Source organism: Aspergillus pseudoviridinutans (genome assembly GCF_018340605.1).
Source record: "Aspergillus pseudoviridinutans IFM 55266 DNA, scaffold_8, whole genome shotgun sequence".
In the NCBI taxonomy this organism is placed as follows: domain Eukaryota; kingdom Fungi; phylum Ascomycota; class Eurotiomycetes; order Eurotiales; family Aspergillaceae; genus Aspergillus; species Aspergillus pseudoviridinutans.
Genome location: NW_025091288.1, coordinates 381,685 through 408,937, shown reverse-complemented (window position 1 = coordinate 408,937; position 27,253 = coordinate 381,685). Strand labels below are relative to the sequence as shown.

General features: G+C 51.7%; 9 protein-coding genes across 9 annotated transcripts; 5 read left to right on the top strand and 4 right to left on the bottom strand.

Moving 5' to 3' along the window:
- Window positions 1-241: 241 nt before the first annotated feature.
- Asppvi_010237 (uncharacterized protein) lies at window positions 242-4,078 on the top strand (the record flags this gene model as incomplete). Its single annotated transcript, XM_043306083.1, has 7 exons — window positions 242-791; window positions 839-903; window positions 977-1,628; window positions 1,678-1,702; window positions 1,754-2,100; window positions 2,199-2,340; window positions 2,404-4,078. 7 exons carry the CDS (start codon window positions 242-244, stop codon window positions 4,076-4,078), a joined length of 3,456 nt encoding a protein of 1,151 aa, XP_043162018.1.
- Window positions 4,079-4,922: 844 nt separating this feature from the next.
- Asppvi_010236 (class I SAM-dependent methyltransferase) lies at window positions 4,923-5,756 on the bottom strand (the record flags this gene model as incomplete). The annotated part of the gene is made up of 1 exon (XM_043306082.1): window positions 4,923-5,756. One exon carries the CDS (start codon window positions 5,754-5,756, stop codon window positions 4,923-4,925), a length of 834 nt encoding a protein of 277 aa, XP_043162017.1.
- Window positions 5,757-5,995: 239 nt separating this feature from the next.
- Window positions 5,996-8,224, bottom strand: Asppvi_010235 (fatty-acyl coenzyme A oxidase; the record flags this gene model as incomplete). The annotated part of the gene is made up of 4 exons (XM_043306081.1): window positions 5,996-6,670; window positions 6,718-7,381; window positions 7,427-7,800; window positions 7,859-8,224. The coding sequence occupies 4 exons, from the start codon at window positions 8,222-8,224 to the stop codon at window positions 5,996-5,998; spliced, it is 2,079 nt and encodes a 692-aa protein (XP_043162016.1).
- Window positions 8,225-9,727: 1,503 nt separating this feature from the next.
- Window positions 9,728-11,476, top strand: Asppvi_010234 (glycoside hydrolase family 43 protein; the record flags this gene model as incomplete). Its single annotated transcript, XM_043306080.1, has 4 exons — window positions 9,728-10,126; window positions 10,196-10,652; window positions 10,718-10,888; window positions 10,932-11,476. The coding sequence occupies 4 exons, from the start codon at window positions 9,728-9,730 to the stop codon at window positions 11,474-11,476; spliced, it is 1,572 nt and encodes a 523-aa protein (XP_043162015.1).
- A 193-nt stretch (window positions 11,477-11,669) lies between these two features.
- Asppvi_010233 (putative transmembrane transporter) lies at window positions 11,670-13,209 on the bottom strand (the record flags this gene model as incomplete). The annotated part of the gene is made up of 2 exons (XM_043306079.1): window positions 11,670-12,808; window positions 12,861-13,209. The coding sequence occupies 2 exons, from the start codon at window positions 13,207-13,209 to the stop codon at window positions 11,670-11,672; spliced, it is 1,488 nt and encodes a 495-aa protein (XP_043162014.1).
- A 943-nt stretch (window positions 13,210-14,152) lies between these two features.
- Window positions 14,153-15,455, top strand: Asppvi_010232 (putative plasma membrane protein Pth11-like; the record flags this gene model as incomplete). The annotated part of the gene is made up of 5 exons (XM_043306078.1): window positions 14,153-14,323; window positions 14,387-14,423; window positions 14,473-14,540; window positions 14,588-14,967; window positions 15,020-15,455. The coding sequence occupies 5 exons, from the start codon at window positions 14,153-14,155 to the stop codon at window positions 15,453-15,455; spliced, it is 1,092 nt and encodes a 363-aa protein (XP_043162013.1).
- A 5,920-nt stretch (window positions 15,456-21,375) lies between these two features.
- Asppvi_010231 (BTB/POZ domain-containing protein) lies at window positions 21,376-22,258 on the top strand (the record flags this gene model as incomplete). Its single annotated transcript, XM_043306077.1, has 3 exons — window positions 21,376-21,500; window positions 21,558-21,684; window positions 21,740-22,258. The coding sequence occupies 3 exons, from the start codon at window positions 21,376-21,378 to the stop codon at window positions 22,256-22,258; spliced, it is 771 nt and encodes a 256-aa protein (XP_043162012.1).
- A 229-nt stretch (window positions 22,259-22,487) lies between these two features.
- Window positions 22,488-24,805, bottom strand: Asppvi_010230 (beta-glucosidase; the record flags this gene model as incomplete). Its single annotated transcript, XM_043306076.1, has 3 exons — window positions 22,488-23,471; window positions 23,518-24,234; window positions 24,284-24,805. 3 exons carry the CDS (start codon window positions 24,803-24,805, stop codon window positions 22,488-22,490), a joined length of 2,223 nt encoding a protein of 740 aa, XP_043162011.1.
- Window positions 24,806-26,140: 1,335 nt separating this feature from the next.
- Window positions 26,141-27,068, top strand: Asppvi_010229 (glycoside hydrolase family 12 protein; the record flags this gene model as incomplete). The annotated part of the gene is made up of 3 exons (XM_043306075.1): window positions 26,141-26,673; window positions 26,725-26,942; window positions 26,989-27,068. 3 exons carry the CDS (start codon window positions 26,141-26,143, stop codon window positions 27,066-27,068), a joined length of 831 nt encoding a protein of 276 aa, XP_043162010.1.
- Between the last annotated feature and the right edge of the window lie 185 nt (window positions 27,069-27,253).

Sequence of the window (27,253 nt, the reverse complement as noted above, 5' to 3'; positions counted from 1 at the left end):
AGAGCACATTTTTAGTCATTGCCCCAATTCATTTGGCAAAATCTCCAGCTCTCCTTCACATACGGGATCAAGATGTTCGTTCTGCTTACTTCGACCATAGACAAAAACTTGCACTTGAGAGAGTGAATGTCAAACGTTTTATTATCCATAAGGGCGGGAAAGCGGGAGCCACCTCGATAACGCGCCAGAAAGGCATTTTTCCCACTTTCCTCCTCCCTCCGGCAGATACTCTCAAAAAGCAATGTCATTCCTTCGAAAGGTTTCAGAAAAGGTCAAGGCGGGATTCGGGTCTTCGCGAAACGTAAATGGTGGTTCCGATTCGCGTAAAAAAGCACTTCAGATCAGACCTCTTGAAGAAACGTCCGATCGAAAGGAATTCAGCTATAATACGAAGCAACAAGCGAACGATGAGACATCTGTGTCTATTACACCGATGGGAGACAGGACTAAAAATCCTAAGGTCGGAGAATCCACGCCGCCCGCTAAATCCGACGGAACAGCGAAAGAGGCGACAGGGGCATTGAAGCCCATCTCTGAGCTCTGGGACGAGGCGTTCAGCGAGTTGAGTAAAAAGGATCCGGACCTTGTCAAAGACTACGAGGATGAGGTTTACGAGAGCCTGCAGCCATCAACGGCGAATGGAACAAGTAGTAGTTCTCGACTTCAGCAGATGGAGGCCCTGATTGATCTGAAGATACAAGAAGTGGATAATGGCAGGTGGAAGGTGCGCTTTAAGGACCACGAACTCGCGGTGAAGGACCTGGTGGAGCCGGTCGTGGGGATCGTTCAGTGTAGGTTCCCCTAGGAACTCAGTCATTCACAAGCTAACCAGCTATAGGGGCAAAGGACTATGTGGGCACAGCTCTTGAGGCATCTCCCACAGCATCATTAGCTTGGGGCGGAGTATGCTTATTGCTTCCTGTGAGTTAAGGCTGTACGAATTCTTGGATTAGTACCCTTTCCTGACCCAATTCAGCTATTCCTCAATCCTTCCACCCAAGAAGTCACTCGTGTGCAAGGTTTGAACGAGATCGCAAGCATCCTAAGCCGCTGTACTGTGAGGGAATCTCTCTACCGCCACCGTTACGAGTTGAACGATGAAAGCTCCAAAGTGGGAGATTTTAAATCTTCCCATTTAGCCTACCGGGGGGCTATCAAAGCCCTCTATGTAGAAATGCTAAAGTTCCAAGCCACTACCGTTCGATACCTGTCCAGAAACACCTTTCGACGCGTTACTGCGGATATGGTAAAATGGGATAAATGGGATGGCTTGCTTGGGCAAATCAAGCAACAAGAAACCAATCTTATACAGATGGAAGACCAATGGAAGCTGGTAAAGGAGGAAGAACGATACGACCTGCAGAAGAAACAACACGAGAACCACATGAAAATGCTGCAGGCAGTGGATGAGGAAATCATCCGCGTAAAAGAGGTCATTGCGAAAGCTCAGCGAGACGAGAATCGATTAGAGTTATTGAGATGGCTCTCTGAAGTCGACCCGTCCCTGGACTACAATCACGCCCGGAACTTGCATGCAGAGTCCACCGGCGACTGGCTGCTGAAGGAGAACGAGGAGTTCAGACTATGGAAAGGAACACCTAATTCTTTCCTCTGGCTGCATGGAAAAGGTGAGTAAATGTTCCTCTGTAGGCAGTACCAGAACTAATTTGCAACCAGCTGGGGCCGGTAAATCATTCCTGAGGTCTTCAAATTCCCCTTTCCTTTGAAGCACCCACCGCTAACCAACTCGCAGTTCCATCGTGATCGACCACCTCAAGGACCCAGATCCACACAGCGCATTGGCGTATTTCTACTTCACCTTCCGTGATCCCCAGAAGCAAGACAGCGAAAATATGATTCGCTCGCTAATCCGCCAACTCTGTGGGGGGCGACCTGACACTCCCCAAGCGCTGTCAGAGCTGGGCACCTACCGCGACCGTAATCAGCAGCCCGACCTCGACACGCTAGAGGCCACCCTGCGAGCCGCTACAGTGGGTTTCCAGAAGATCTACATGGTCGTAGATGGTCTTGATGAATGTCCCTTAGCTGGAAACAAGCGATCCGATGTTTTGAAACTTCTCAAGCGTATCCGCAGTTGGGGTTAACCTCTCTCCACATCTTACTGACAAGCCGGCTTGAGCGAGATATTGCACGCGGACTCAAGCTGCGACCTGCGGAGCCAGCAATAACTGTGATAGATCTTGAGGCTCAACAAGAGCAAATAGACAAGGACATCAGCACCTTTATCGATCAACAGCTCTCCCTTTCGGATTTTCCATCTTGGCCTACCGAGACAACAGATAATATCAGGAGAACTTTGGTCAAGAACGCTTATGGGATGTATGTATGACAATAATCACCATATCAACCACACCACTATGTGAAGCTAAAGGAGATATGAAGGTTCCAATACGTCAGCCTCCAACTCGAGGCGCTCAAAACCGCGCAGTCACCCAACGCCGTCGAAAGGGCACTTAAAGACCTGCCAGTTGGCTTAGACGAGTCGTATGAACGGGCTCTCCTACGCATCGACCCTAATCACAGAGTCAAGGCGCTCCGCGCGTTACAGTGGCTGTCATTCTCCCTCCGCCCCCTCTACCTAAGCGAGCTCTCCGAGGCAGTCATCGTTGACAAGGATCTACCCGCAACGGAATGCTTCAACGCAAACGACAGGTATTACAACCTGTTAGACGTAGCCACCTTGCTTCCCGGCCTCGTGACCGTCACCCGGCGGACGGCCACCGAGCCGACCCTGTTGAATATGTCCCTTTTCAAGCCCCCCATCCAGCAGAACCTCTTCGACCCCGGCTTAGCAACAATCCGATTCTCCCATTTCTCAATCAAGGAATATCTAACTTCAGCACGCATCCTGGAGGGTCCGGCGTGCGGCTTTGCCATGATCGAGAATCGATCGCACACTCTCATAGCTGAAACCTGTCTCAAGTACCACCTCTACGTCTCCGAGGTAGCGATCCCTGCCAGCGACCTGTTCACCGTGAAGGAGAATCACCGGTTCTGGCACAATTACGCTAGATTCTACGGACCGCAACACGTAGAATTAGTGGGGCAAGGAAATGATTGGAGTCCACAACTTCGCGACCTCTTTCGACAGTGCTTCGACCCTCGAAGCGATTCCTTCCAGTATTTACTCGAGGAATTCTCCCCAAGGCAAGTCTACGAATTGCGCGGCAGATCCAGATTTGTTTCGTACGAGGTTTCATCCTCACTGTATTACGCGGCGAGTTTCGGATACGTGCATCAAGCATCCTATATATTGGAGAACGGAATTGCGGACATCGATGAAATTGGAGGCACCTACGGCACGGCGATCAACGTGGCTTCAAATCAGGGCCACGAAGCCGTTGTACGGCTGCTACTTAATGCCGGTGCTAATCCGTACCTAGGTAACAACAATTATCGCTGTGCGCTAGAGGCAGCCATCTCAGCGGGTAAAGGTTGGTGCGTGGAAATTCTGTTGGAAATGCCAGACGTGTTTGAGCAGTGTCGGAAGGTCCAGTACTGGCCAGTGGTTGACGCAGCGAGCCACGACGAGGTAGAGATCCTAGCTCTTCTACTCCACCGAGGGGCGGACGTCGAAGACCATCAGCCAGGCGGGGAGACAGCACTGCAGAAGGCAATTCAACGGTACCGACATCGGGCTCGGGATTTCTTACTCAAGAAAGGGGCGGATGTTAATGCGCGGGGAGGGGAATTAGGCACTGCGATATGCTATGCAGCTTTCGACCTGAATCTGGATTCGTTGAAAGTCCTTTTCTTCCACGGAGCCGCGCTGGATCTGCCGGGAGAAGCATGGGACGATCTTGTGAGACCTGCAACGCAGTTACCAGACGGGCTTTATTATATATCAAAGCTTGAGGAACTACGGGAAATGTTCGCGGAGGCACGTCGCCGGCCACAAGGCATCACTGAGAGGGAGGTGGACCATTATCTGCAAGAATTGTTTGTGGACCGTTTGCCTTTGGAGGTGATCGACCCTGAAGTAGAGGCACTAACAGCATTAACCCAATTTCCCAATGTGGTTGGTCAATATCAGGATACAGCGATAGATTTCTCGTGATGCTCCCAAGCATGGACATCTGGCTCCCTACCTTCGTCTGGGAGAGAACCGCTGGAAGCTTATTGTGAGATATAACATTTACAATCCTTTCACTAAGTGGACCAATGTGCCAACCACCCGTCACCATCACCACAAACCCGCTAGATGATGCTTGCTTTCAAATGTGTTGACTCGATTTGAACCTTTCGATATCAATAGAGAATCCCGAGCCCATGGGATTGAGTGACACCTCCTTTTTACTCGTCTATCCTCGTATTCTTCCTGGCCGCAGAGCATCTGCGGGGCTGGATCGCAGCTTTTCCTTGTATCATAGAACAAATGATGAATAACCGGGTTGTCTTTGCCCCAGACTTCGAAGGTTATAACCTCCTCCAACTATTCAAGGACACCACTAATAACGCAGGTCCAAAATTAATAAAATGAATTTAAAATGAGATAAATCTAAATCTAAATCTAAAAATTATTCGAACAGTGGGCCAGCTGAACGTGCTGTTGAGCATGTTTGAACACACCTTGTTCAGCATCCATCTGGCAACAAGCCAATACGCAGCATACAATGTGTGGCCTTTCGGAAAAAATTTATTTGGCAGAAAAGAGATCGGCCCAAAGAAGACCTGATGAGGGGAGGGCTCACGGGTATAGCAAGATGTGTGGTGCCAGGGCTTGTTTGGGCATCAGAATCAGAGGGACTGGCCGTGTATTTACCATCATAGCTGACCCGACATGGTTCTGGGCTGCGTTAAAGTCACATCTGGTACTTGGTTCCCATTAACACATACATGGTGCTCTGCTGAGCCGACTCCACTAGCATTTTTTACCTGTGTTTTTGAGACAATCGATCCGTCTATCTACCAGCTTCCCCCTTAACACAGATAACCTCCCCCGACAGCACCGAAAACCACGCATCCTCCTCAACCCCCCACTCCCTCCACGCCCTCGCAATCTCCTCCAACTCATCCCCCCCAACACCCGCATTCTCCCTCGCCGTCCGCCCAAACTCCGACGCCACCGTCCGCTCCGCCCAAAGCCCACTCCACCAGTCCACTTCCTCGGGGGTACTATAACACCAATTACTCGAACTACACTTTATTTCTTGGCGCGCAAAACCCGCCTGCCTCGCCCAGGAATGCACCATCCGCCCCGCATTCGGCTCCCCGCCGTTCGCCCTGGTCACCTTCAGGTACGTCTCCCGCCAGATGTCCAGCCCAGGGGTTGCAGGGTACCACACGAAGCCTGCATAATCTGATTCCCGGGCTGCAACAAGCCCGCCTTCTTTCGTGACCCGGCGCATCTCCCGGAGGATATGGACCGGGTCGCGCACGTGCTGGAGGACCTGGTGGCAGAAGACCACATCAAAAGAGCCCTCGTCAAAGGGGAGGGCGTTGCCGTCGCCGGACAGGAAGGTGATGTTTGTTAGGGAGTTGGAGGCAGCGAGGGCGCGGGCTTGCTCGAGGACTGCTGGGGCGAGTTCCAGGCCGGTAATGTGGCCGTCGGGAATCAACCGGGCGAGATCCACGGTTATGGTTCCTGGGCCGCAGCCGACGTCTAGGATCCGCATGTCTGGGCGGAGGTGGGGAAGGAGGTAGGCGGCGGAGTTGGCGGCCGTGCGCCAGGTGTGGGAGCGGAGGACCGACGGATGGTGGCCGTGGGTGTAGGTTGCTGATTCTTTTGTAGTCATTTTGAATTGAAGATATAAATGTCGTATAGATGGAGATGAATGTGATGATGTGGTTGTAGCTGTTGAGGGTGTTGGAGATCTTATAGTTGCGGGGATGTATACGAGCGCTCCGACATCGGAGGGTCATGTAAATTGTACTTTATACTTCGTGACTGAGGACGCATGAGGACAAATGAGTCATATCGTCTATTGCTCTATCTCTATCATATACAGCTGAATATATACATATAGAAAGAAAATTAAAGCTTGCTCTTGGGTGCGTTCTTCAGCACCGCCTCGTTCCACGGATACGGATCAAACACCAGATCGTTGACTGGATTCTGGCTGGCCCGGTTGAACAGATCAGGGTATACATCACCGTCATAGCGACCCAGACTGCTGTCCAGCTGCCAATCAGGGATCTTCCAGGCATCCACCAGGCGCACCGCATGAGGTCGGATCTCGTCCAGCAGCTTCGTCACCGCGTTGGTCCGGGTGAGAGTGATCTGGCGGATGGTCACGGCGCCAGAAGAGAAGAACTCGGCTGCCTCACGCTCTAGCGTGTGCAGAGCGTACAGCCGGAAAAGGTTGTGCATGATCTTGGTCGTCTCCGGGCCGAGCTTGGCGGTCAGGTCGGGCGACGATACCGCCTCGTAGAAGTTCTTGACCACCAGGTACTGGGAGTGGGCCGTGGACAGACGCCAAAAGTCGACCAACAAGCTGTTCCATGACCGCTTCTCAACATCCCGGTACTTAAGAGCCTCAAAGGTGAGGTGTGCTGTGCGCCAGGCGAACGCGGCAACAATGTCGCTGTCCGCCTCGAGGATGTCGAACGAGGCACCCTTGTCCCGACGGGCAAGGTACGCCTGGAGGATCTGGCTGGTGTCGTTGCCGGTTCCCTTGCCGGCAAGCACGGCACGAGCGGATTTGAGGAGCTACCTAGCATTAGCATTGTCTGACAAAAAAGCACAAAGAAACTTACGTAGCGGGCAACCTGCTGGGTGAGCATGTAGTTGTCACCCTCCCAGGTCAGATTCGGAAGATAGTCGGAATAGTATGGTCCGATGCCGCTGTAGCTGCTGTATCCGTGACCACCGCAGGCGCGACGGCAGATCTCCAGCCCTTCTCCGGCGGTGGTACTGGCCAGCGCCTTCAGACCACACGAAGTGGCGTGCAGGTCGGCCAGCAGATCCGACCCGGCACGGAGGGCCTCGGGGGCCGCCCCGCGCTTGTCTTGTTCGGCCTCGGCGGCGGCGCGCTTGTTCTGGTTCTCCTCATACAGACGCATCATGCCCCGGCCGGTAAAGTGCAAGGCATACATGGCCGCCAACAGAGGCAGCAGACGAATCTGCACCATCTTGTAGTTGAGCACCTGGGTCTCGCCGGCGTCCGCCTTGGCGTCGCGGTCCTGGAACTGTCGGCGGACCGCACAGTAGCGCGTGGCGATGGTGACACCGCGGGCCAGCACGGTACCGGCCTGCAGGACGATGTTGGAGCGCACCCAGGTCATGGTGCCAAACACCAGAGCCGGCGAGGCGGGGCGCATATACTTATTCGTCTCCGTGTCTACGCGGGAGAAGCGGGCAAGCATGTTGATGTGAGGGATCTTGAAGTTGTTGAAGAGGAGGAAACCATTGTCCATGGTGCTTTAAAAGTCAGCAGGGACCAAATTATGGAAGGGTGATGCTCACTTGTAACCAAACTTGGGTCCAATGTCACCCACGTAGATATTCTCCAGCGGCTGATGCGTCTCGAGATCGCGGATCTGGACGATGAAGGGGTGAGGCCCGTAGTTCTTGCCAGCAATGAACAACTGCGCCATCACCACCGCATGGTTGGCGGTCCGTCCGAGGGATCCGATCCACCACTTGGATGCCGTCAGAGAGGGCGAGTGGATGGTGAAGGTCTTGTCCTCGGGGTTCCATGTAGCGGTGGTCTCGAGACCACGCACGTTCGATCCGTGTCCCAACTCTGTTTGTGCGTAGCAACCGATGATCTGATACTTCTCGGCGGGTTCAAGGAAGAGCTTCTTCTGTTCGGGGGTGCATTGTTCGCGGAGAGTTACCTGCAACACCGCAAACATTAGCGCAAGCCCTGCCGTAATCGCGCGGAAGTCAACGTACCAAGAACATGCTGGCATGGAGACCATAAGGAGTCGGCTCTCCAATCATCTCACTGGCAAAGTGGTAATCCTCTGTCGTCCAGTTGTATTTCTCCTTCAACTGCTGCAGTCGCTTACCCTTGGCCAATGCCCGCTGGATCCGCTCGGGACGACCCAGGGAGTGCATCTGAGACTTGTCGAAGACCTTCTCGGGCGAGAGAAGCTCAAGGAAGCGCTGCTGCTTCTCCAGGAAGGCTTTGGTGTGTATGAACTCCGCAAGCTTGTCGACCTCGACATTGGACTGGGCACGCTCCTGCTTGAGCAGGTCGCTACCCTGTGGGCTCGCAGGCGTGAGCGCCTTGACCCAGTCGGGAGGAGGAGAAGGCATCGTGAATGAGTAGTATACGGGGGAATCTGGGGAAGGTGTAGATTGGACAAAACGGAGCGGTAGATAGATGAAAGAAATGGACAATGACCCTTATAACTTTCTTTGCTTTCTCCACGGGGAAGTGGATTGGGGGGAAAGTGAAGGGAGAGAATCACCTCGGCCTGTGGGCGGCGTTTCCGGATGGGGAATCAACCTCGGCTCAGCCAGGTTGGTGGCCTGAATGCCTGATTTTCAGTCGGGCCAGAGTGTACGGAGTATTCCGGCCAAGTACCGTGACTTTCGAAGGGGAATAAAAAGGTTGTTTCGGTCATGAAGAAAAGTCATCGGAACTGAAGGTAATCAACGCGCCGAGACAGATCGAATGACCAGGATGGGCAAGATCAGCCATGCGCCGGTATGCAGGGATCTCAAGCCTCATCGGCAATACCGAGGAGCACTCTGAATTCCATTTATTATCGTGTTTGATCATCATTGGTCAAGAGCCTCAATGTGATGAAATGAGATGAGATGAGATGAAGATGCTTCATTTCTTGATTTATCATCTCTTATTCTATGTTGTGTTGCCAGTTGACTCGGCGTTGCGACGCGTCTTCCTCAGCGAACATATGCCTGATCATTCAGGCAATAAGGAGCTTGGCATTGTGCGGCATATATTTTATTCTAGTCCGTATCCACGATCCATTGCCCTGGTATTCGGATTATGCCGTACTTCATTTTAACTATTTGGAGCTATTCTATGAGCACATGCTAGAAGTCAGGTTCACATGATCTCCATTGACGTCGCTGTCCCTTTGGTCAAGCGAACCTGACTCTTTTCGTGGCATCGTGATCCATCCGGGGAATCCACAATCACATGCCGCAAAACCATCATACAACAGAATCACTAAAATCGACGGTTTCCCCTTTCACTCGTCTTGGACATACAGCTAATACCGAAGCTAAGGATGTTGCCCCTATCTTGCGACAATTGAAAGCACCTCGTTCTCTGCTCATGCGTCGAGGATGCAGAGCCGAGCAAGCAATTGTTAATTCAGTCAGACTCAGTCAACGACGGCTCATTATGACAAGTGAAGCATCAGAGAACGTTGCTGAGCTCTCATGCTTGAACTCTTGCGACTTCCGGCTAGCCTGCCTCAGATCCATAGATTGTAGCTCAATGCGCTACGTATGGTCATGAGCACACAGCCTGATCGTGAGTTGAAGTGAAGCCTCACGTCTGAGGAAGGCAACCTCTTTGCATATCAATCGACAGGGAGTACTGGTATAAATACACATCTTATCTACATCTGCGGTTAAATCGTCTGTGAATATGGGTAAATGCGTTTAGCCCCGATCCGGCAGTGATCCTGACGGACTGATTCTGGACTGGATTTCTCCACCAATCATCAGAAACCGTCAAGTTATCAACCTCCGCTATATAACATCCCCCGCAATAGCTACATATCTACCATTTGCATCAATTTGATGAATTCTCAATCAGGAGAAACACTATAGTAGTGTAGAATGTACAACAATCCCATACTCCGCGGGTTCAACCCGGACCCCTCCATCATCCGCGTCAACCATGACTATTTCCTCGTCACCTCCTCCTTCGAGTACTTCCCCGGCGCACCAATCTACCACAGCACAGATCTAATCCGCTGGTCATTGATCGGCCATGCCCTAACAAAACCCAGCCAGCTGCAGATCCACACCCCCGAACCCGGCGGTGGGATCTGGGCAACAACACTGCGCTACCACAAGGGGATCTTCTACATCATCGCCGCCAGCTTCGAGCGGTACCGTCCCCAGGAGGACGACCGGGTCTGGCCGCGGGGATTCTACGTCAAGACAGAGAACATCTGGGACTCGGATTCGTGGTCTGATCCCGTGTATTTCGATCAGGTCGGGTTTGACCAGGATGTAAGCCTACCCAGCCCAGAACCTGGACGAACCACAAAGCACGAACTCAAGAGTAAACTAACGGAATAGCTCTTCTGGGACGACGACGGAACGGTGTATCTATCATCGACATACCGCAAGCTCGTCCGCACCCCCAACGCCACCCTCAAGGATTTCGCAATCCACATCGCAACCGTCGACCTCGAGACGGGTAACTCCACCTCCGAGCCGAGGCTGATCCGCGAATCGGCCTCAGGGGTAGCGGAGGGCTCGCATATCTTCAAGCGGGGACGGTACTACTATCTCTTCACGGCGGAGGGGGGCACCGAGAGCGGGCACTGCGAGTGGGTTTGTCGAAGCGAGGTCAGTCCGTTCGGCCCGTGGGAGGTCGGGCCGTGTAATCCGCTCTGGCGGAATGGGGTGGACGACGAGGTGCAGAACACCGGGCATGCGGATCTCGTCGAGGACGCAGAGGGGAACTGGTGGGCGATATTTCTTGGGGTGAGGCCGGTATGGAAGGATGGGAGGTGGGAGGAGTCGGTTTTTGGTAGGTGGCATTCACACTTGCTGGCATTTATCGCTGAGGGTGGCTGATCAATATCCTGATGGCAGGTCGGGAGACGTTCCTTGTTCCCATGGAGTGGAAGGACGATTGGCCGATCATTAATGGTGGGCAGAAGATTACTCTCAAGTCTGGACCAGGGCTGTATGAATATGAGCCGCCAGTGGCGTGGAGGGATGACTTCTCCGATCCCAAGCTACAGCTGGGGTGGTATAGAAAAAGTACGCGCAGTCCTACCATAGTTAAGCTTCACTGACGAGACAGACACACCGGTGAAAATCGACTATTCTCTGACGGAGCGACCTAACCATCTGCGCCTCCACGGCGGCCCATACAATCTCTCCTCATCGGCATGCCCAACTCTCTTCCTCAGGAAGCAAACATCCCATCACTGCACCTGGGAGACACGACTATCCTTCCTACCCTCTTCCATCCACGTAGAAGCCGGCACGGTAGTCTACTGGAACTACTTCACCAACAGCTCGATCGGCATCCGGCTATCCACTGAAGGAAAACGTATCGTACGCTTTCGACCGGCAGAAGGCGCGATCGTTGACCGGGAGGTGGGCCCAAGCTCCGACCTCTTCTTCCTGATCGAATGCGGAGACAAGTATCGCTTCGGATTCAAGGAGGTCATCGAGACAGGCGAATCTCCGACGCAGTGGATTGGCGAGGTTGCGAATAGTGTCATGACCAGAGCACCTCCTGTCGGGGCTCCGTTCACAGGCATGATGCTGGGATTGTATAGTTATGGCGAGTTGCAAAAGTGTCTCACGCCAGCTGATTTCCACTATGCTGAGTTTCGGTGATTCTCCGTACATTAGATCTATATGGTGAGCTCCTAGCTCTTTTTGCTCTGCTAAGTCGTCAATGGTGTCTAATAACATCCTGGTACTCTCTTCCAAACTCGGTAACCGGAGATTAGCAGAAAAATGTCAGTCTATATGATAATCTTGATCTTGAGTAGTTGGAATTGCTATTCCTCATCTTTTCGATGCCTAATCAAAGACAGAAGCGGAATCGCGGGTCATCATCGCCCATGTTTTCCAGCACGCTTGGATCCAAATTCAACCGATAGTCCCTCTTGCCTTCATCCCGTTTCTTATTCTCCATCACGACCCCAACAGCAAACACCGTACTCATGATCCCGCAGAGCACCATCATCGCCAGAGACACACCATATCCGACGAGATACCGCGGCGCTCCATCCTTGTTGAAGATGTTACTTGCAATAATGCCTCCAATATTTCCGAATCCAATTTGAATAGCCAGGCCAATAGCACGCTTATAGTGCCCGCCCAGGTTGTTCGCCATCCAGACGATCGCCACCGGCTGGACGATATAGCACCCCGTGGTCACGAAGAAGACGGCCATATACCGCACATGCACGTTCAGGCCCCCGAATTGCGGGAGAGGACCTTGACAGAGGAGGATGATATACCCGATGCTGGCGAAGAGGACACCGAATATGATGAAGCCGTAGCGATGGCGCATCCGGTCCGTCAGGTACGAGACGATCAAGGTCACGACCGCGGCGACGGCCCAGACGGGGATACTGTGGATCTGGCTGTCGATGCCGGAGTAGCCGAGCGAGTTTACAATGGACGGGATGAACAGGGCCGTTGCGTACCCCGACACGGTGATGCTGATGTAGATCAGGCTACCGACGTAGATCTTCCAGTCGGACATGATCCGCCACCACGCGGCGCCATCCAGGCGATCCATCCTCGCCCCGTCGTGTCCGCCTAGATCCCGCGCGTTGCGTTCCTTGAGCAGAGCCTTCTCCTCGGCATTGAGGAAGCGAGCTTGCTCGGGCCAGTCGGCGATGAGAAATTTGGCGGGCAACGCCGAGGCAATCGACAGCAGGCCTTCGATGATGAAGATCCACCGCCACCCTGAGTAGCCTGCCAGCCCGTGCATATGGTCGAGAGCGTAGGCTAGTAAGCCGCCAAAGGCACCGGCGACCAAGCCGGCTACCCAAAGCAGCGAGAACCGCTTCTGGAAGTCATGACGGCAGTAGTACATGGACATCAGGTATGCGCAGCCGGGAACGAAGCCTGCTTCGCATAGACCCAGGAAGAAGCGACAGGCGACCAGGCCGGCTTTGTTCTTCACGAGGCCCTGACACATGCATGTTATACCTGAGTTGTTAGACAGGCGCAAGAGAAGGGCAAGGGAAGGGCGAATGCTCACCCCAGCAAAAAGTCAAAGCACTGATCCAGGTGGACGGCGCAAACCGCTTAAGAACAATATTACTCGGGATATCCGCGATGATATACGGGACGAAGAAGATCTGCATGGCAAGCGCCATATCATTGCCGTCCATTTTCAACTCCTTGAGAATCCCCAGCACCGCCACATTCCCCAGGTTGATTCGATCGAGGAAGCCAAATACGAAGATGACCCAGAGCGGCACCATGAGATGCAGGTCGATCTTGCGCAGAAGCGCCTTCTCTCGCTTCTCGTTGATCTCGATCTCGGGTACTGCGGTTTCCAGGCTACTGCCCGTCTGGCTGATCTCATGATCAGGCTGTTTTTCCATGGCGACCAGAGCAACCTGTTCCCGGTGAATTGAGAGATTGGGATGCGAATGCTTGAGGTTGACTGGAGAGAAAAGAGTCGAAAAGGCTTTTAAACGTTACAGCATAGCGTGGCAGCCACGGAGCCTGCTACTCAACAGGAATGTGGCAAGAAAGGAGATAATCCCTGCTAGAGGACTTGAGATAAATAGATAATAATGTAACATGGCCAGAAAACCAAGAGGAAAAATAGTCTTGTCCAAACGGACATTTATCCCCTCACGGCACAGATCCCTGCATATTGACGGCCCACGGGCTCAACATCAGTCGTGCCGGGTGTCGATCCCTTGCTCGAGTCTCGCAATCGCATGGATGGTGCACGACTAGCGAGAGAACTAAATTTTCTAGGCCGGCGGCGATGGCGGTTAGTGGTTAGTAGTCATCTCGGTTGACGGAGCGGCACGTATCGATAAATTAAACAGTAAAACAAGTGTGCTTGTCCACTCAAAGCTAAGAGGAGGATTGGACCAGCGGATGAACAGTGCAGGGTAGTTTATTAAACCGACATGGGTTGCCTCAATATCATTAGGCCATGCCAACCCGGTTATTCAAGGAACTGTAACCTCAATTAATCACGCACGAATCGCTGCTGAGACATGGAAATTTTTGCTGCTGCACATGCCACCGAGTTTGTTCATCCTGCCGCCTGGGTGAAGAACGACAAGGTGGTGGACAATTGCTGCGGTTAATTGGCTGCTGCAATATCGTATTAGCCAGGTTGTTCAGAAATTGCGCAAGTCCTGGTCTCTGAGCTCAATCTCAATTCTCCGCGACACGAAGAGATCATTCGTGACATGTCTGAGCTGATCCCTGTCTCTGCTTCTGAGCCCTCTGCATTTATGTGCAGGTAGTTCCCTGCCCTCCGGCCCTGAGGCAAAATGCGCGATATGTGTCAGTCCGCAGGCCATGCCTTTGTTTAGCGACTATGGGGATCACGCGGACAGCTCTGCGCGGCTGTCCTATCCATCGCTGGTCTTTGCCATCGTCACTCCTCTCGTGGTGATTGCAAGACTACTCGGTCGCCGTTTTCTTTCCGGCCGCGTTGGAGCAGACGATTGGACGATCCTGGTCTCTTGTGTGAGTATCAGCAACATGCAGCGTTTTATCTGTGCGGTCGTTGACTAAGCTGGACTTTCTCAGGCGTTTGTGGAGACGGTTTCAATACAGATGATCATCGGTAAGTCGACGGGCACTCTGCCAGTGATGCAGCACAGCTGATGACATAGTTTGCGGATGGGCATTTGGCAAGCATCAGCATGAGATGCCGAAGGAATTGGTTCTCAAAACATTAAAGGTGTGTCTGTCAACGCAGACAGCTGCTTTCACAGCTCACATCGACAGCTCTACTTCGTGGCCCAGATCTTCTACAAGGTCAACCTCGGCTTAACCAAGATCAGCATTCTCCTCCTATACATCCGACTGTTTGTTCATCGCTGGTTTCTCAGGACCTGCTGGGTGTGGATCGCCATCATCGTCTCCTTCACCATCGGCACCGTCTTTTCCAGCATCTTCCAGTGCACCCCCGTCCAATGGGCGTTCGACAAATCCCTCCCCGGCCGTGGCACCTGCATCAACATGACGGCCTTCTGGTACGCCAACGCGGCCTTCAACATCCTCACCGACCTGGTACTGATCGCGCTGCCCATCCCCATCGTTCTGAAACTGCAGCTCCCGCTCAAGTCCAGGGTCGCCCTATGTGGCATCTTCGCTGTGGGTATTTTGTAAGTCTTTTCCTTACATGCCTCTAAGAATGAATAACTGATTGACTGGTAGCACGTGCATCACCTCCGTCCTGCGCATCACAACCCTCAACGTCGCAACTAACCACCTCGACACAACATGGAACAGCATCGGCTCGTCCATGTGGACCGTCATCGAATCCAACCTCGGCATCATCTGCGCCTGTCTCCCTGCGCTGCGCCGCCCACTCTCCTTCTTCTTCCCCAGACTCTTCAGCAGATTGAACAAGAGCTCTGCTGGCCCGGCCTCGCACGGAAATCGCTCGCAGCCGGTGGACGTGACGCCAAAGAAAATCGAGGGGTGGAGCGTGCTGGATGAGGCCGGAGCGGACGTGACTGTCTCGGCGGCTGAGGGGCAAGAGAGGATGAACCCGGATGCGTGTGTCATCAGGAAGACCACCCGGGTTGTGGTGCGGTATGATAAAATGGATAGTGACATTGAAATGGGAAAGTATGCCAATCGGTGTTGACTGCTTTTACCAATGTTTATTGATACACTAGGTAGACAGTACTAGGTATATTCATATAAGTTACCAGGGTTAATGCTTAATCTATTAATCGGGGTTGACTTGTATKAAAGGGCCAAGGTCAGAGTACAAGATGTGCAAGCCATAGTTCTTTGGTAATGAACTAATATCGTCAACAAGGGACGAATTGCTCGCCATCTACTCGTCACACGGAGATTGATAAAAACTAACGGCTTAGCGGCATGTGGCGGTAGGATCTATATTGAATTTATGGAGGTAGATACGACAGCTCTGGCATCGAGCGTTGCTCTTGGTCGATGCGTTCCCAAAGCAAAATGGAATGACCAGGTGGATACAGGAACAAATAAGAGACTCTTGAAAGACTCTTGTCGATTCTTAGTCTTCTCTTGCTTCCACCAGTATGACAATGCATCCTCGCTATGTATGTCCATCCATCATCTAGTTATATAAGACTCAATAGGGGCTACTGCACCTTAATCCCATGAGAAGTGTGGTCAACTGCATACCAAATGTCGACCGCTTCGTTGTCTATCCCAGCTAGACCTTCAATCAAATTCAAATCATACTATGAGGCTGAGAGCTATCTCGCAAAAGGAGATCCCGGGCCTGACATTCCCTCACAGTCTGTGATCTACCATCCAGGAGGCTCCAGATGGTGGGTAATAGTGACATTCAGATGTGGAGGCTCTCTCAGATTTGGTGAATCAAGGCTGAAGCGAGGCTCTCTAAAAGTGAACGGCGCAAAGAATCTCAAGACTTCATTAATATGGTCACTGGCATCTTGCTAGAGTTTTATAGTGGTGGCTCCTTGCAAAGAGTCTTAAATAAGTGCTGCTTGATAGAATATCTCTGGAAGTGGTGGGCTATGCAGATTGCTTCCGCACTGGCTTGTCTACATAGGGCTGGAATAACATATGTAGATCTAAGGTCCTTAGATACTATTCTTGATGCATATGGGAATGCAGCGCTTATTAATATTAGCGGCATGAGTAGGATTATGCATAATTAGCGCGCGCCTGAGATTAAGATGAAATATCACCTCACACTCTCTTATTTGAGGTATGCTAGATTAATGATGCATGGGCTTATGGAAAGCTTCATTTAGAAATTATATCACAGATGGAAGGCGCCCTTGGAAGGCACCCTCTTTGCATCGGCTTTAGAACATATCACAAGCTGTTTGAGAGAGGAAAACGCTGATCCACGCATGACTATCCAGATGCAAACGCATGTACTGGAATCCCTGAAGTTTATACTCCAACCTCAGGGTATACGCAATCGCAATAACTCAAAGATCGGCTTGCACCTCCTAGTTTTGACTTCGAGATGGATATCATCATTGGGCTGTCTGCCTAGGAGCAGAGCGGCCAAGACCATACGAGCGATTGACGCTTAGTGTCTCAGTACAGAGGGCAATCACCCAGTGCAGCCGAAGGTGGTGCTCTAGACATCGCCTGCATACCGTAACGCGCTCAAGCTTGGGCTTACACTTTCGCCTAACTATGTAGTGTAGATGCTAGCAAGTTCTACTCTGTACATTTGTTGGAGATATTTATATTAAGAACGACATATAGGGAGCGTCTGATGTGTCTGGATTGCGAAACTATCTAAGAAAGGAGCGAAGATATCCATAGCGCAGGAGATGCGCCTAGGTTATCGGTGCGAATCATAGAGAACCTCAAGCATCTTAGAACGAATGTGCGAGTCTCTGGTATGGAGACAGAACGAGAAAGGAAAGACAAAAAAAAATAAAAATAAAAATAAAAATAAAAGGAAAGTCAAAATCAAAATTGTTCGCGGAGAGATCACCGTAAAGATCCCTTTCCACCACATGAATATCACGCCTCGTTATCACCGTACTCAGACGCATTTGTCTGAGTATCAATAGTGGCGACGAAAAACCCGACGATAACTCCGACAATAAACTTCCTTTTTGAAGTCACATATCTCATGAAGACACCGATAAGTAAAACACGATCGCCCCCGCTCATGCTGTATACGACTGGGGTGACCACAACGACAAAGAGGGTTTCCCCGTCGCCATCCTTCCAAATCATCTGCCACCAACCTTCGGCACCTCTCACATTTGCGATAGTACCTGTGTTTGTTTCCGTTGACTTGTCCCTTACATTTGAATCCGTACATTTTTTTCCCACAACACCTTTGGTGAGGTCCAAGCAGTCTCCCAGATCGGGCCATTGTGGCTATCGATCACGTTCGCGGGTTGATGTATTTGATAACCTGGGAAGTATAGAGCTTCTAAGAATATGAAGAGGCTCAGGCAAGAAGAAACACAAAACTCGCCGGAGGAGTATGTGCCAGTTGAGAATCAAGACAGAAGAACAGAACAGCAAACCTTCGCCCATTGTGGACTTTAAATGGTGACAGCACTGATTTTAGGCAACAAAGACAAATTGGGCACAAGTTTCGATCAGAATCTACGAGGTTCGACCTGTAGCCTTCCTATGTGAGATCTCAATGAGGCTTGGTAGAGCACCAATGAACACTTGAAGTGAGAATACATGAGCCTAGTGATTGGCGTAGGAGCGTTCAAATATCCAGGAAGGATAGAAGTATCATGCAAATGGATGTCGGGTGATCAGTTACTTGAACCAATAATCACAGATGCCAAGGTGGCCTCGTAGATATGCAAGGCTGTCACCTTCCCTAAGCTATTCCTGTTCTGAGTGATAATGCAGGTGTTTATACTGAATCACTGAATCACATAGCTAAGCCTAACCGGATGTAGATAATATTTGCGCATGTTGAATAGAGCGCAAGCGCAGGCGCAAGGTGGGTCTAGATGATGACGTTAGTGATTTACTTATTTGGATGCTTTGCATTATATATATGTATGGGAGTGGGATTAATAACTACCTTAAAAAGGAAATTTTAAGTATTGGATAGTTCTAGACGGCAATATACGATTGGCTGTCACCTTGGGATCCGTCTCTGTTGTTCTCTGCTAGTCACTACTTTGGGATTGAGAAACTTATACTTCCCTGAGCCTACCAGCCAGGTAGCTTAATATCACACTAACCAGATATACTATCAGTATAATTTCCATCGTGCTGTTCACCGCGCTTCTTCGATTGGTGTGGGGTTACATTGGGTGGCCTAAAGGAGGAGAGTTGGCCCTATCACTTAATACTGTCTTGTTGCTTCATGTCATATCGCAGTATGTCAATGGAGTAATGAAATGATGGCTGTGTCACAAAAGGCTTTGGTTGCAATCTAAGGTCCTATACTCGAGGCTCTCAATAATTCTGTGCCAAGCCTCGATTGTTGACCCCTGTGTGCTTTGTCATCGACTGGGCGTGCAAGTGTCCACTCTCCACATTTGCCTGTGGGGAACACGTCTGGCGACTAGATATAAACAACTTTCATCCAACAGATATGGCAACCAGACTCCCATTCGAACTTCTGTGCGAGATTGCAGGCTATCTCCAACAGGCAGGCTCTTCTCTGGTTGCATATACCACTGTCTGTCGTCGCTGGCAGCCAGCCTTTGAGTTGTTCATTTACTCCGGATTGAAGGTGTACAGCGAGGATGGTTATGGACGCAGTATTTGCCTCAGACAATTCCGAGAATTCACTTCTGGGCCACGAATTGCAAGACGTGCCTGGATTCGTCAGCTGCGGTACTATATTGTTCTCCCCTTTGAACTCCCAGACTGGACGACTCGTAAAGAGGAAGGTTATACCACCAACAATCCTGTTCGACAGGCAAATGATACCGCCTTTCAATCAGCAGTCATCAATCTATTTGACACCCTAGAGTCTTGGGGTAAGAGCCATCGTCTATCTATCGTTCTGGTACTTTGAGGACGTGAGATAGGTGAGGAGCCTTATATAACAGAGAGTGATGAAGCAGTTATATCGCACAGAGATGGGCTTACAGAGTCTGTCACTGTGTATCGCGCGCGATTGAATAGTAATGGTGTATCGATGCTACGCGATGTTTCATGCATTGATAAAATATCACTTCGAAAAGGGATATGGGCAGGGGCCGTGATGCAGATTATTCGACAATGTCCGGAACTCACAGAACTATATATAGGATTGGATCTGTGGATCAGACCAGGACACCTGGAATACATGAAACAACGGCGTCAGGGTATGAAGCTTTCCTGTTCAGCAATACCACCACGGCATATTGCCTGCGCTCTCGATTCCTCGCTGATTCACATGTAGCTGTCGCTGAAGGTCTGAAAGATATCTCCCCCTCTTTGAGGGTTTTTCACTATGACTATGAATTCGAGTGGGATTGGCAGGGTATCGTGCCTGCCTTGAATGTTTTATCCTCAAGCGTTGATATCCTATCCATCAGAATCCGAGAACTGAGTTTTTCCCTTCGTGAGCTACAACTATCGGAAGTTCCTTTGTCCCTGGATTTTCTGTGGCCTTTGGATGAGAAAGATCACTCACTACCAGCCAACACATCTTTGCACTGGCCTAATTTGGAAATTTTGAGTTTATCATTTCAGCCCTTCCTTCCTTCAGGTAAGAACCCTTTCCTCAAGTATCCATATGTTTGTATGGACATTGTAGGTGCAATATGCCAGACATCTGAACCACTAACTTCCCAAATATAAACAGGTGAGCGGATCGTTCACCTTACTCCAGATGGGAGAGCCATGTCCAGCTACGAAATAGAAGAACTGGAGCGACCCCTCGAGGGACCCATCTTCAAGCAAGAGCGGTTCCATCGGCTATTTATCTCTCTGGGTTACGCCGCAAGGCGTATGCCTCGCGTGAGGGCCATCACGTTTGCTCTCAATCACCCAGAACATGTCTGGTTCAGGTTTTCAACCACAGATGGCTCGATCAGCATCAAGTGGGAGATAGGAAGTTTTGATTTATATATGCCTGATGATCGGGTTGCTGCTGCCTGGGGTTTTCAGCTTGATCATCAGCAGCTCACAGGTCTGTATTATGACGCGATTTTGTCTCATTGGTCGCCTATCGAGGGAAATTCTATGTGAATTCCACGAACTTGGAGGTTGGCAGTGCCCGAGACACTCCCCTGGCAGCCTTTTTGGGGGCCATCCAGTTTTCCGCGATGCACCATCCTTTCAAGGCTGAGCGTTGTCAATGCCAAAGCTCTATTCAACATGTATTCGTCGGCTCTTTCTTGAGCATTTCGATGAATCTGAGCTGGCGTTTCTCGAAACTAGTGGTTTCTATTTGAGCCGACAGAATCACCGTCACTCATACACCAAAGCCGAGATCGATTGTTTGGAGACATCAGCTTGGGATTCATTCATATGCGATGACAAGATCGCTCCGACAGACTAGCGTCGAGGCTCTTGCAGCGAGAGCTTGCCCTTTTCTCACTCGAGAGGGTTCGGACTGTCACTTCGCTCAAGCATTTCCCGAGTCAGAGCTGGTCTGCGAAAGACTTCGTTCCAGGGATGGACGTCTCCCTGCGGGTCTATCTCTGGTCGATCGACTAAGTCAGTCAGAAGTGCAACCCCAGGCGATTAGAAGCCGGTTGTGGGTGGCGTGTCTCAGCCTCATTGGTATAAATCCTGATAAATGGCACAACACAACCAAGCACAAATAAAAGCATCTCTTAACAAGCCACTGTTAAGAGTACATATTCACTAGACAGGGGACTGTAGTCTCAGAGCAGTACCAAGCACAGCAGTGATAATGCTAAAAGAGCCAATCATATCAATTATGAGTAATTATAGCCACACTGACAGCCACTACACTCTAAAGTCACATTTCTCTCATAAAGACCGCGCGAGCAAACTCCAAGTGAGTACTCTTTATAGCTGCCCACACTAGTGAATTACACTGACCTGGCTGGAGAAAAAGAAGCAACCGCGTCCCCTGTCTCTAAAGATAATCTGTTCTCCTCTACTTCTACCAGACTTCAAACCCCTCAAGCGTCCCAATGGCGGATCCTAGAAATCAACCAATGACAGCCATGTATGAGGCGTACATGGCAAGGAAAAGACGCAAAATACTCGACAGTGTAGATGACGAGTTCGCCAGAGAAACGAAAGAGCTTGTCCTTAGGTGAGAGATTCTCAGCGCCTCCAAGAATTCCCCCCTGCTCACCGATCTCTCTGGTAGCAACTTCCTCAACCCAAAATACAGCGATTTGGCAATCTTCTGTGATGATGAAATCTTTCCAGCACATAGGAACATCATCTGTTCTCAATCCAAGTACTTTGAGGTAGCTTGTGATGGACGCTTCAGGGTATTTCTCTCCCGTCTATAACTATATACAATACTGATAAGCGATATATCGACAGGAAGGTGACGGACAGATAAGACTCGAAGGTCAAGATCCAATCCTGGTCAAGAAGACGCTTGAATTCCTCTACACGGGCAACTATACGTACGACCCACCATTATATCTAGAGATGGGGCGACTGTCAGAGGCCGAGATTGAACCCCTTGCAGAAATCGGGGGACGGACGGGCATTGTAAACCCACGATTCGGGGAGCCATATTTCGATGCGCAGATGTACGCCCAGGGCGACTATTTCCAGATTGATACTCTCAAGTGCAAGGCGAAGAAGTACTTCAAGGAGTCCTTTTTGAGGTACACTACTCGAGACTCGTACACCTCTGCTGTCATTGAAGTGTACAGCTCCACAGCGGAGAATGATCGTGGACTCAGAGATCTTGTCGTGCAACTTACAACCAATAACCTGCCACTCCTGAGAAGGGCGGCGGATCCTATACTGCACGATAATCTTCTGGAGTGTATTCCCAGCTTCATGCGTGATATTTGTCTTTCTGCGGTGGAGAGGTGCGCTCAGCTTTAGAGAGACTACGCACAATGGGGGTTCTAGAATGCAGCATATGCAGCCAAACGCTGCGCTTGGTCCTTAATGCACTTCGGCACTCGTTAGCTAGGGAGCTACGCACGTCTACGAGCATGGTCTAAAGGAATTGCAAACGAATTGGTGGACGCAAGTTTCATGATTAGCTAGACTCAGGAATGATATTATGGCTCTCGATTATAGATCTTCCAAACATTATAACCATAGTAGATCAAGACCATCCGCGACGGACCCTAAAAGAAGCCTGCTGACGGATATCCCTGCTAGAGCTACCAACATACACCTGGAACGTTCCACTGGGCACAACCCACTTCTGCTGCTGCACATCCCAGTAGCTCAGATCCCGGCGGGTCAGCTCAAACGTCGCTACCCCCATCTGGCCAGGCTGGAGCATCATCTTCTGGAAGCCACGCAGCTGCTTAGGAGGCGTTGCAGGCGCAGAGTCAGGAAGACCTACGTAGAGCTGGGCCACCTCGGCGCCAGCCACCCATCCATTATTTCTCACGAACACGGTAACCTGACCGACCACCTCGAAGAGGTCGGCCGGGCCGCCGGGAACAACCTGGCCGTTAGCCGCACCAGCAGTCGTGAACACGTTCACCGAGAGACCGCTGTACTTGAAGGTAGTGTAGGACAGACCATAGCCGAACTCGTACCGCGGGGCGATTCCCTGCGCATCGAAATGGCGGTAGTCTATGTACAAGCCCTCGGTGAAATCGTCCGTCAGGGCATTGGTCCAGCTAGCTCCGTAGTCGGCTGCCTGCTTGGCGATAGTGTAGGGGAGCTTTCCGCTAGGAGCCGTGGCGCCGTAGATCACATCCACAAGGGCATTGCCGCTTTCCTGGCCTGGAAGTCCGGCCCAGACGATAGCCTTGACGCTGGGCTGGGCCAGGATAGTCTCGAGGATGATGGGGCCGACGCTGTGGACGACGACAATGACGTTCTTGCTGGCGGCTGCGACGGCCTTGACTAGCTCGTTGCCGTTGTGCCAAGGGTCCAGGTTGTTGCGGTCGCCCTGGTTGCCCTCGACGGTGATGTAGCCCTCGCCTGAGTCAGAGTTGATGAAGACGATGGCTGTTTCGGCCGCGGCGGCCGCGGACGCTCCCGCGGTGGGGTCGTCGGTGGTGCTGGACACGATCTTGGTGCCGTCGGCCGCAGCGCGTTTCTGGATGGCGTCCAGAGGCCCGACGAGGTACTGTCCAGTTAGCATGTCATGCTTGAGAAGATGGGTGCAGACTTACAGGAAATTGGGCGGTTCCACTTCCCCAGCCCATTGCGAGCGTGCCATTGTCGCAGCCGCGGTCAGAACAGGCATTGGGTCCGGCAGGGTTGACGATGGCATCGAGGCCGACGATCGCTAGACTCTTGGGCTTGCGCAGGGGGAGGACGCCCTGGTTGTTCTTGAGCAAAACGATCGAGTCGCGAGCGACGGCACGGGCGACGCTGGCGTGGTCGGCTGTCACATCGACATTGGCCTTGCCACCGTTCCATGAACTAAAGGCCACGGGAGGATACCCCTCGTCCTGGCCGACGAGGTACCACGCAGCCAGAATACGAGTGACCATGTCGTCGAGGCGAGATTGCGGGACGGACCCGTCGGCCACGGCAGCCTCCAGATTCTGTCCCCAGAAGATACTGCCGGGAGGACTGTTGAAGTCACTCCCCGGCATGGTCATGTCCAATCCGGACACGGCACTGTTGACGGTGCTGTGCTGCGCATTCCAGTCGCTCATGATGTATCCAGGGAAGCCGAGCTCCCCCTTCATCAGTTTGTTGTTGAGTTCATCGCTCTCGCACGCCCAGGTGCCATTGACCTTGTTGTACGAGCACATCACTGCCGCGACGTCGGCCTTGACCGCGTCCATGAACGGCCACACGTACAGCTCATGTATCGCGCGGTCGCCGATATTCGAGCTGATCGTCTCGCGGTTGTGCTCCTGCTCATTTCCGACCCAGTGCTACTTCATCATCAGCACGAGGCTCTTTAGGTTGCAGAGGAGAGCATACCTTGGCGCAAGCCTGCACTCCGGAGTCCTGCATTCCTCTGATGGTCTTCTCCATAGCAACACCACTCAGATACGGATCAACCGAGAAACCCTCCCAATTTCTGCCTCCGTTGGGATTCTTGCCCAAAGGTCCCGCCACGGGACCAAGCTGCACATTAACACCCAGTCCCTTCGCCTCAGCACCCATTGCTGCTCCCCGGGCATACAGCAGCTGCGGATCCCAGGTCGCACCGGCATTGATACCCGCCGGGAAGGCCGTAACGGGGTTTGCAAACCGGATACCCAGCGGCGAGTCCTGTAAACACAAAGAAGGGTAGTCGATGGACTCGGGCTTGTATGTGTTGCCCACGCAGGGTCCGCCCATCCATTTGACCCCAGTCACCAGCCCCACCTTTTCGGTCTGGTTGAGCTTCTGCAGAGCATCTTTGGCGCGAGAGTACGCTAGATCCCAGTTGCTGCCTCCGGAACCATAGGCGTGGACGGCCACAGCAGCCGCCAGGAGAGAAAGGAAGAGGTTCTGCATGTCGGCGGGCGTCGATGCTGATCACTGGGAACAAATCGGACAGGGAGGCATTCGTCGCTATTTATCCTGCGCCGATCAAATAGCGAGAGGGAAAGAATCGACAGGGGCATAGGCCCCTTGCTTCCCCGCATGGGCCATGCTTCTGTTATTGGAATCAATAGTGCACGGCCACAGCGGGCGGATCGGAATGAAAGATGGAATGGACCCCCTCACTGGTCTAGATTGATTAACTAGAACGCATTTACTGCTGTAGAGCCATCGCATGGCTTGAAGATGCACCCCGACATCGCATCGCTCTCGTGGCACTGTTACATCGCGGGTTCTTCGCAAACTTTAGCAAGGAATTAATATTGCACGGGCCATCATTATTGGACTTATCCAAGGCATGGCCTCACTAGAGTTGGCTAGTATTCTTGTTCTTCCCCGCAAAGGATGGGCGCCATTATGATCGCGTCGTGGAAGCTGGGCATTGCGGGGGGGAAGCCGACAAATCAAAGCCGAATCTACTTGTAGTTTTCACTCGGCCGTGAATTTGCTTAAGTGTTGGCCGTCTCCTTTTAAGGAGGGAGTCTCGTACTGTCGTTCTGTGGCGTGCAATTAAAGGAGCAGAGATCATCGTGCACGGGGATGACAGACATTGCGCACCACATAAAGGACATACGTCGCAAAGGGCTGGATGCAGATTCCTTTGATATTCCTGCTCGTTGACGGTATAGCTCCTCGGCATTTATGACTGCTTATAAAATCAGGCATCTTCCTCAGAGTCGCGCGTAAGAACCCATTTACCCATTCAGGCAGCTGGCAAGTCCAAATGATGATCAGCTTCAGGACTTCCTCTTTCGTGCGGACTTGGCCTTTAACCCCGCCTCGTTACATTGCTAGGCACTTGAGGACATCGGCCAGATGCCGATACCTCCCTGTAAAAGCGAGATAGGTCCGTGTGGCGCTGGAGACAACTCTTGGTTGGCTTAAACTCCGGCACTATTCAGACTTACCATTTCAGGGTTAGGCCAGTCTATTCCGCTTCGTCTATACCTAAGAAAGCATTTAACGGAGATATTACTACTAGCGAATTAGCCATGGGACGATTTGGCTTCTTCAGTTTCATAACCGTCGGCTTGTCGGGCCTAGGTGCCTGTCCCCAGGGTGCAATTACAAGTTCGGATACGGCATTTGCCGGCAGATTGTTTCGAATGGGACACTGTCACGGCGATTGTTTCTGTATACAGAAGGTCTTATAGCTATATTCCCTATATCAGGCTGCAGACTGTTTCATAGGCGAGGGCCATGATTAGGCTGTTGTCAACATGAAACACCAATAGCCCTGAGGACACGATGGCTGCTTCAGGGGAAGGGGTCTTCACCTACGGTTCAGCATCTATAAAGAAGACCGTCCAGGTCGTTGTCTGCTTCAATTCTCTTCCAGTCCAAGCCTTAAGAGAGAATTTGCTACAGAACAATATGAAGACCTTCGCAATCTTTGGAGCCCTCTTCTCCTCCGCCCTCGCTCAAACCCTCTGTGGCCAGTATGCCACCTCCAGCAACGGCCGGTATACAGTCAACAACAACCTCTGGGGTGAGGGGTCCGGCTCCGGCTCCCAATGCACCTACGTTGATAGCATCTCCAACTCCGGCGTGGCCTGGCACACGACCTGGACGTGGTCCGGCGGCGATAACCAGGTCAAAAGCTACGCCAACTCGCAAGTTGCCCTGACCAAGAAGCTTGTCAGCCAGATCAGCAGTATCCCAACCACCGTGCAGTGGAGCTACGATAACACCAACATCCGCGCAGACGTAGCGTACGACCTGTTCACAGCTGCGGATATCAACCATGTCACTTACAGTGGGGATTATGAACTGATGATTTGGTATGAGCTTCCGTTTTGATCAGACTGATTGAACCTAACTGATTGGTGTAGGCTCGCTCGCTACGGCGGCGTCCAACCCATCGGTTCGCAGATCGACACCGCCACTATTGGCGGCCATACCTGGGAGCTGTGGTACGGCGGCAGTACCCAGAAGACGTACAGCTTTGTCTCTGCGACCCCGATCACCTCTTTCAGTGGAGATGTCAAGGCCTTTTGGAACTATCTGGCCAGCAAGCATGGCTACCCTGCTTCGAGCCAGTACCTGATCAGTAAGTGCTCTCACTTCATTAACTGGATCGTGACTGACTGGTGTAGATATGCAATTCGGGACTGAGCCCTTCACTGGTGGTCCTGCCACCTTGAAGGTGTCGCAGTGGACTGCCAGTGTGAACTAGAGCTGGTGAGCTTGGGGGACGATGGCTGATGGCGGGCCATAGCCGCTGTGTAGGTACTGGTTGGAATAAGTGGTATTACGGAGATATTTCCAAATTCCACAATAAGGTAGCCATAGAGACCGAGAATACGAGAAGGACACCTTCATCTCTACTGATCCTAAGGTCTGCGATGGTGTTATAATGTT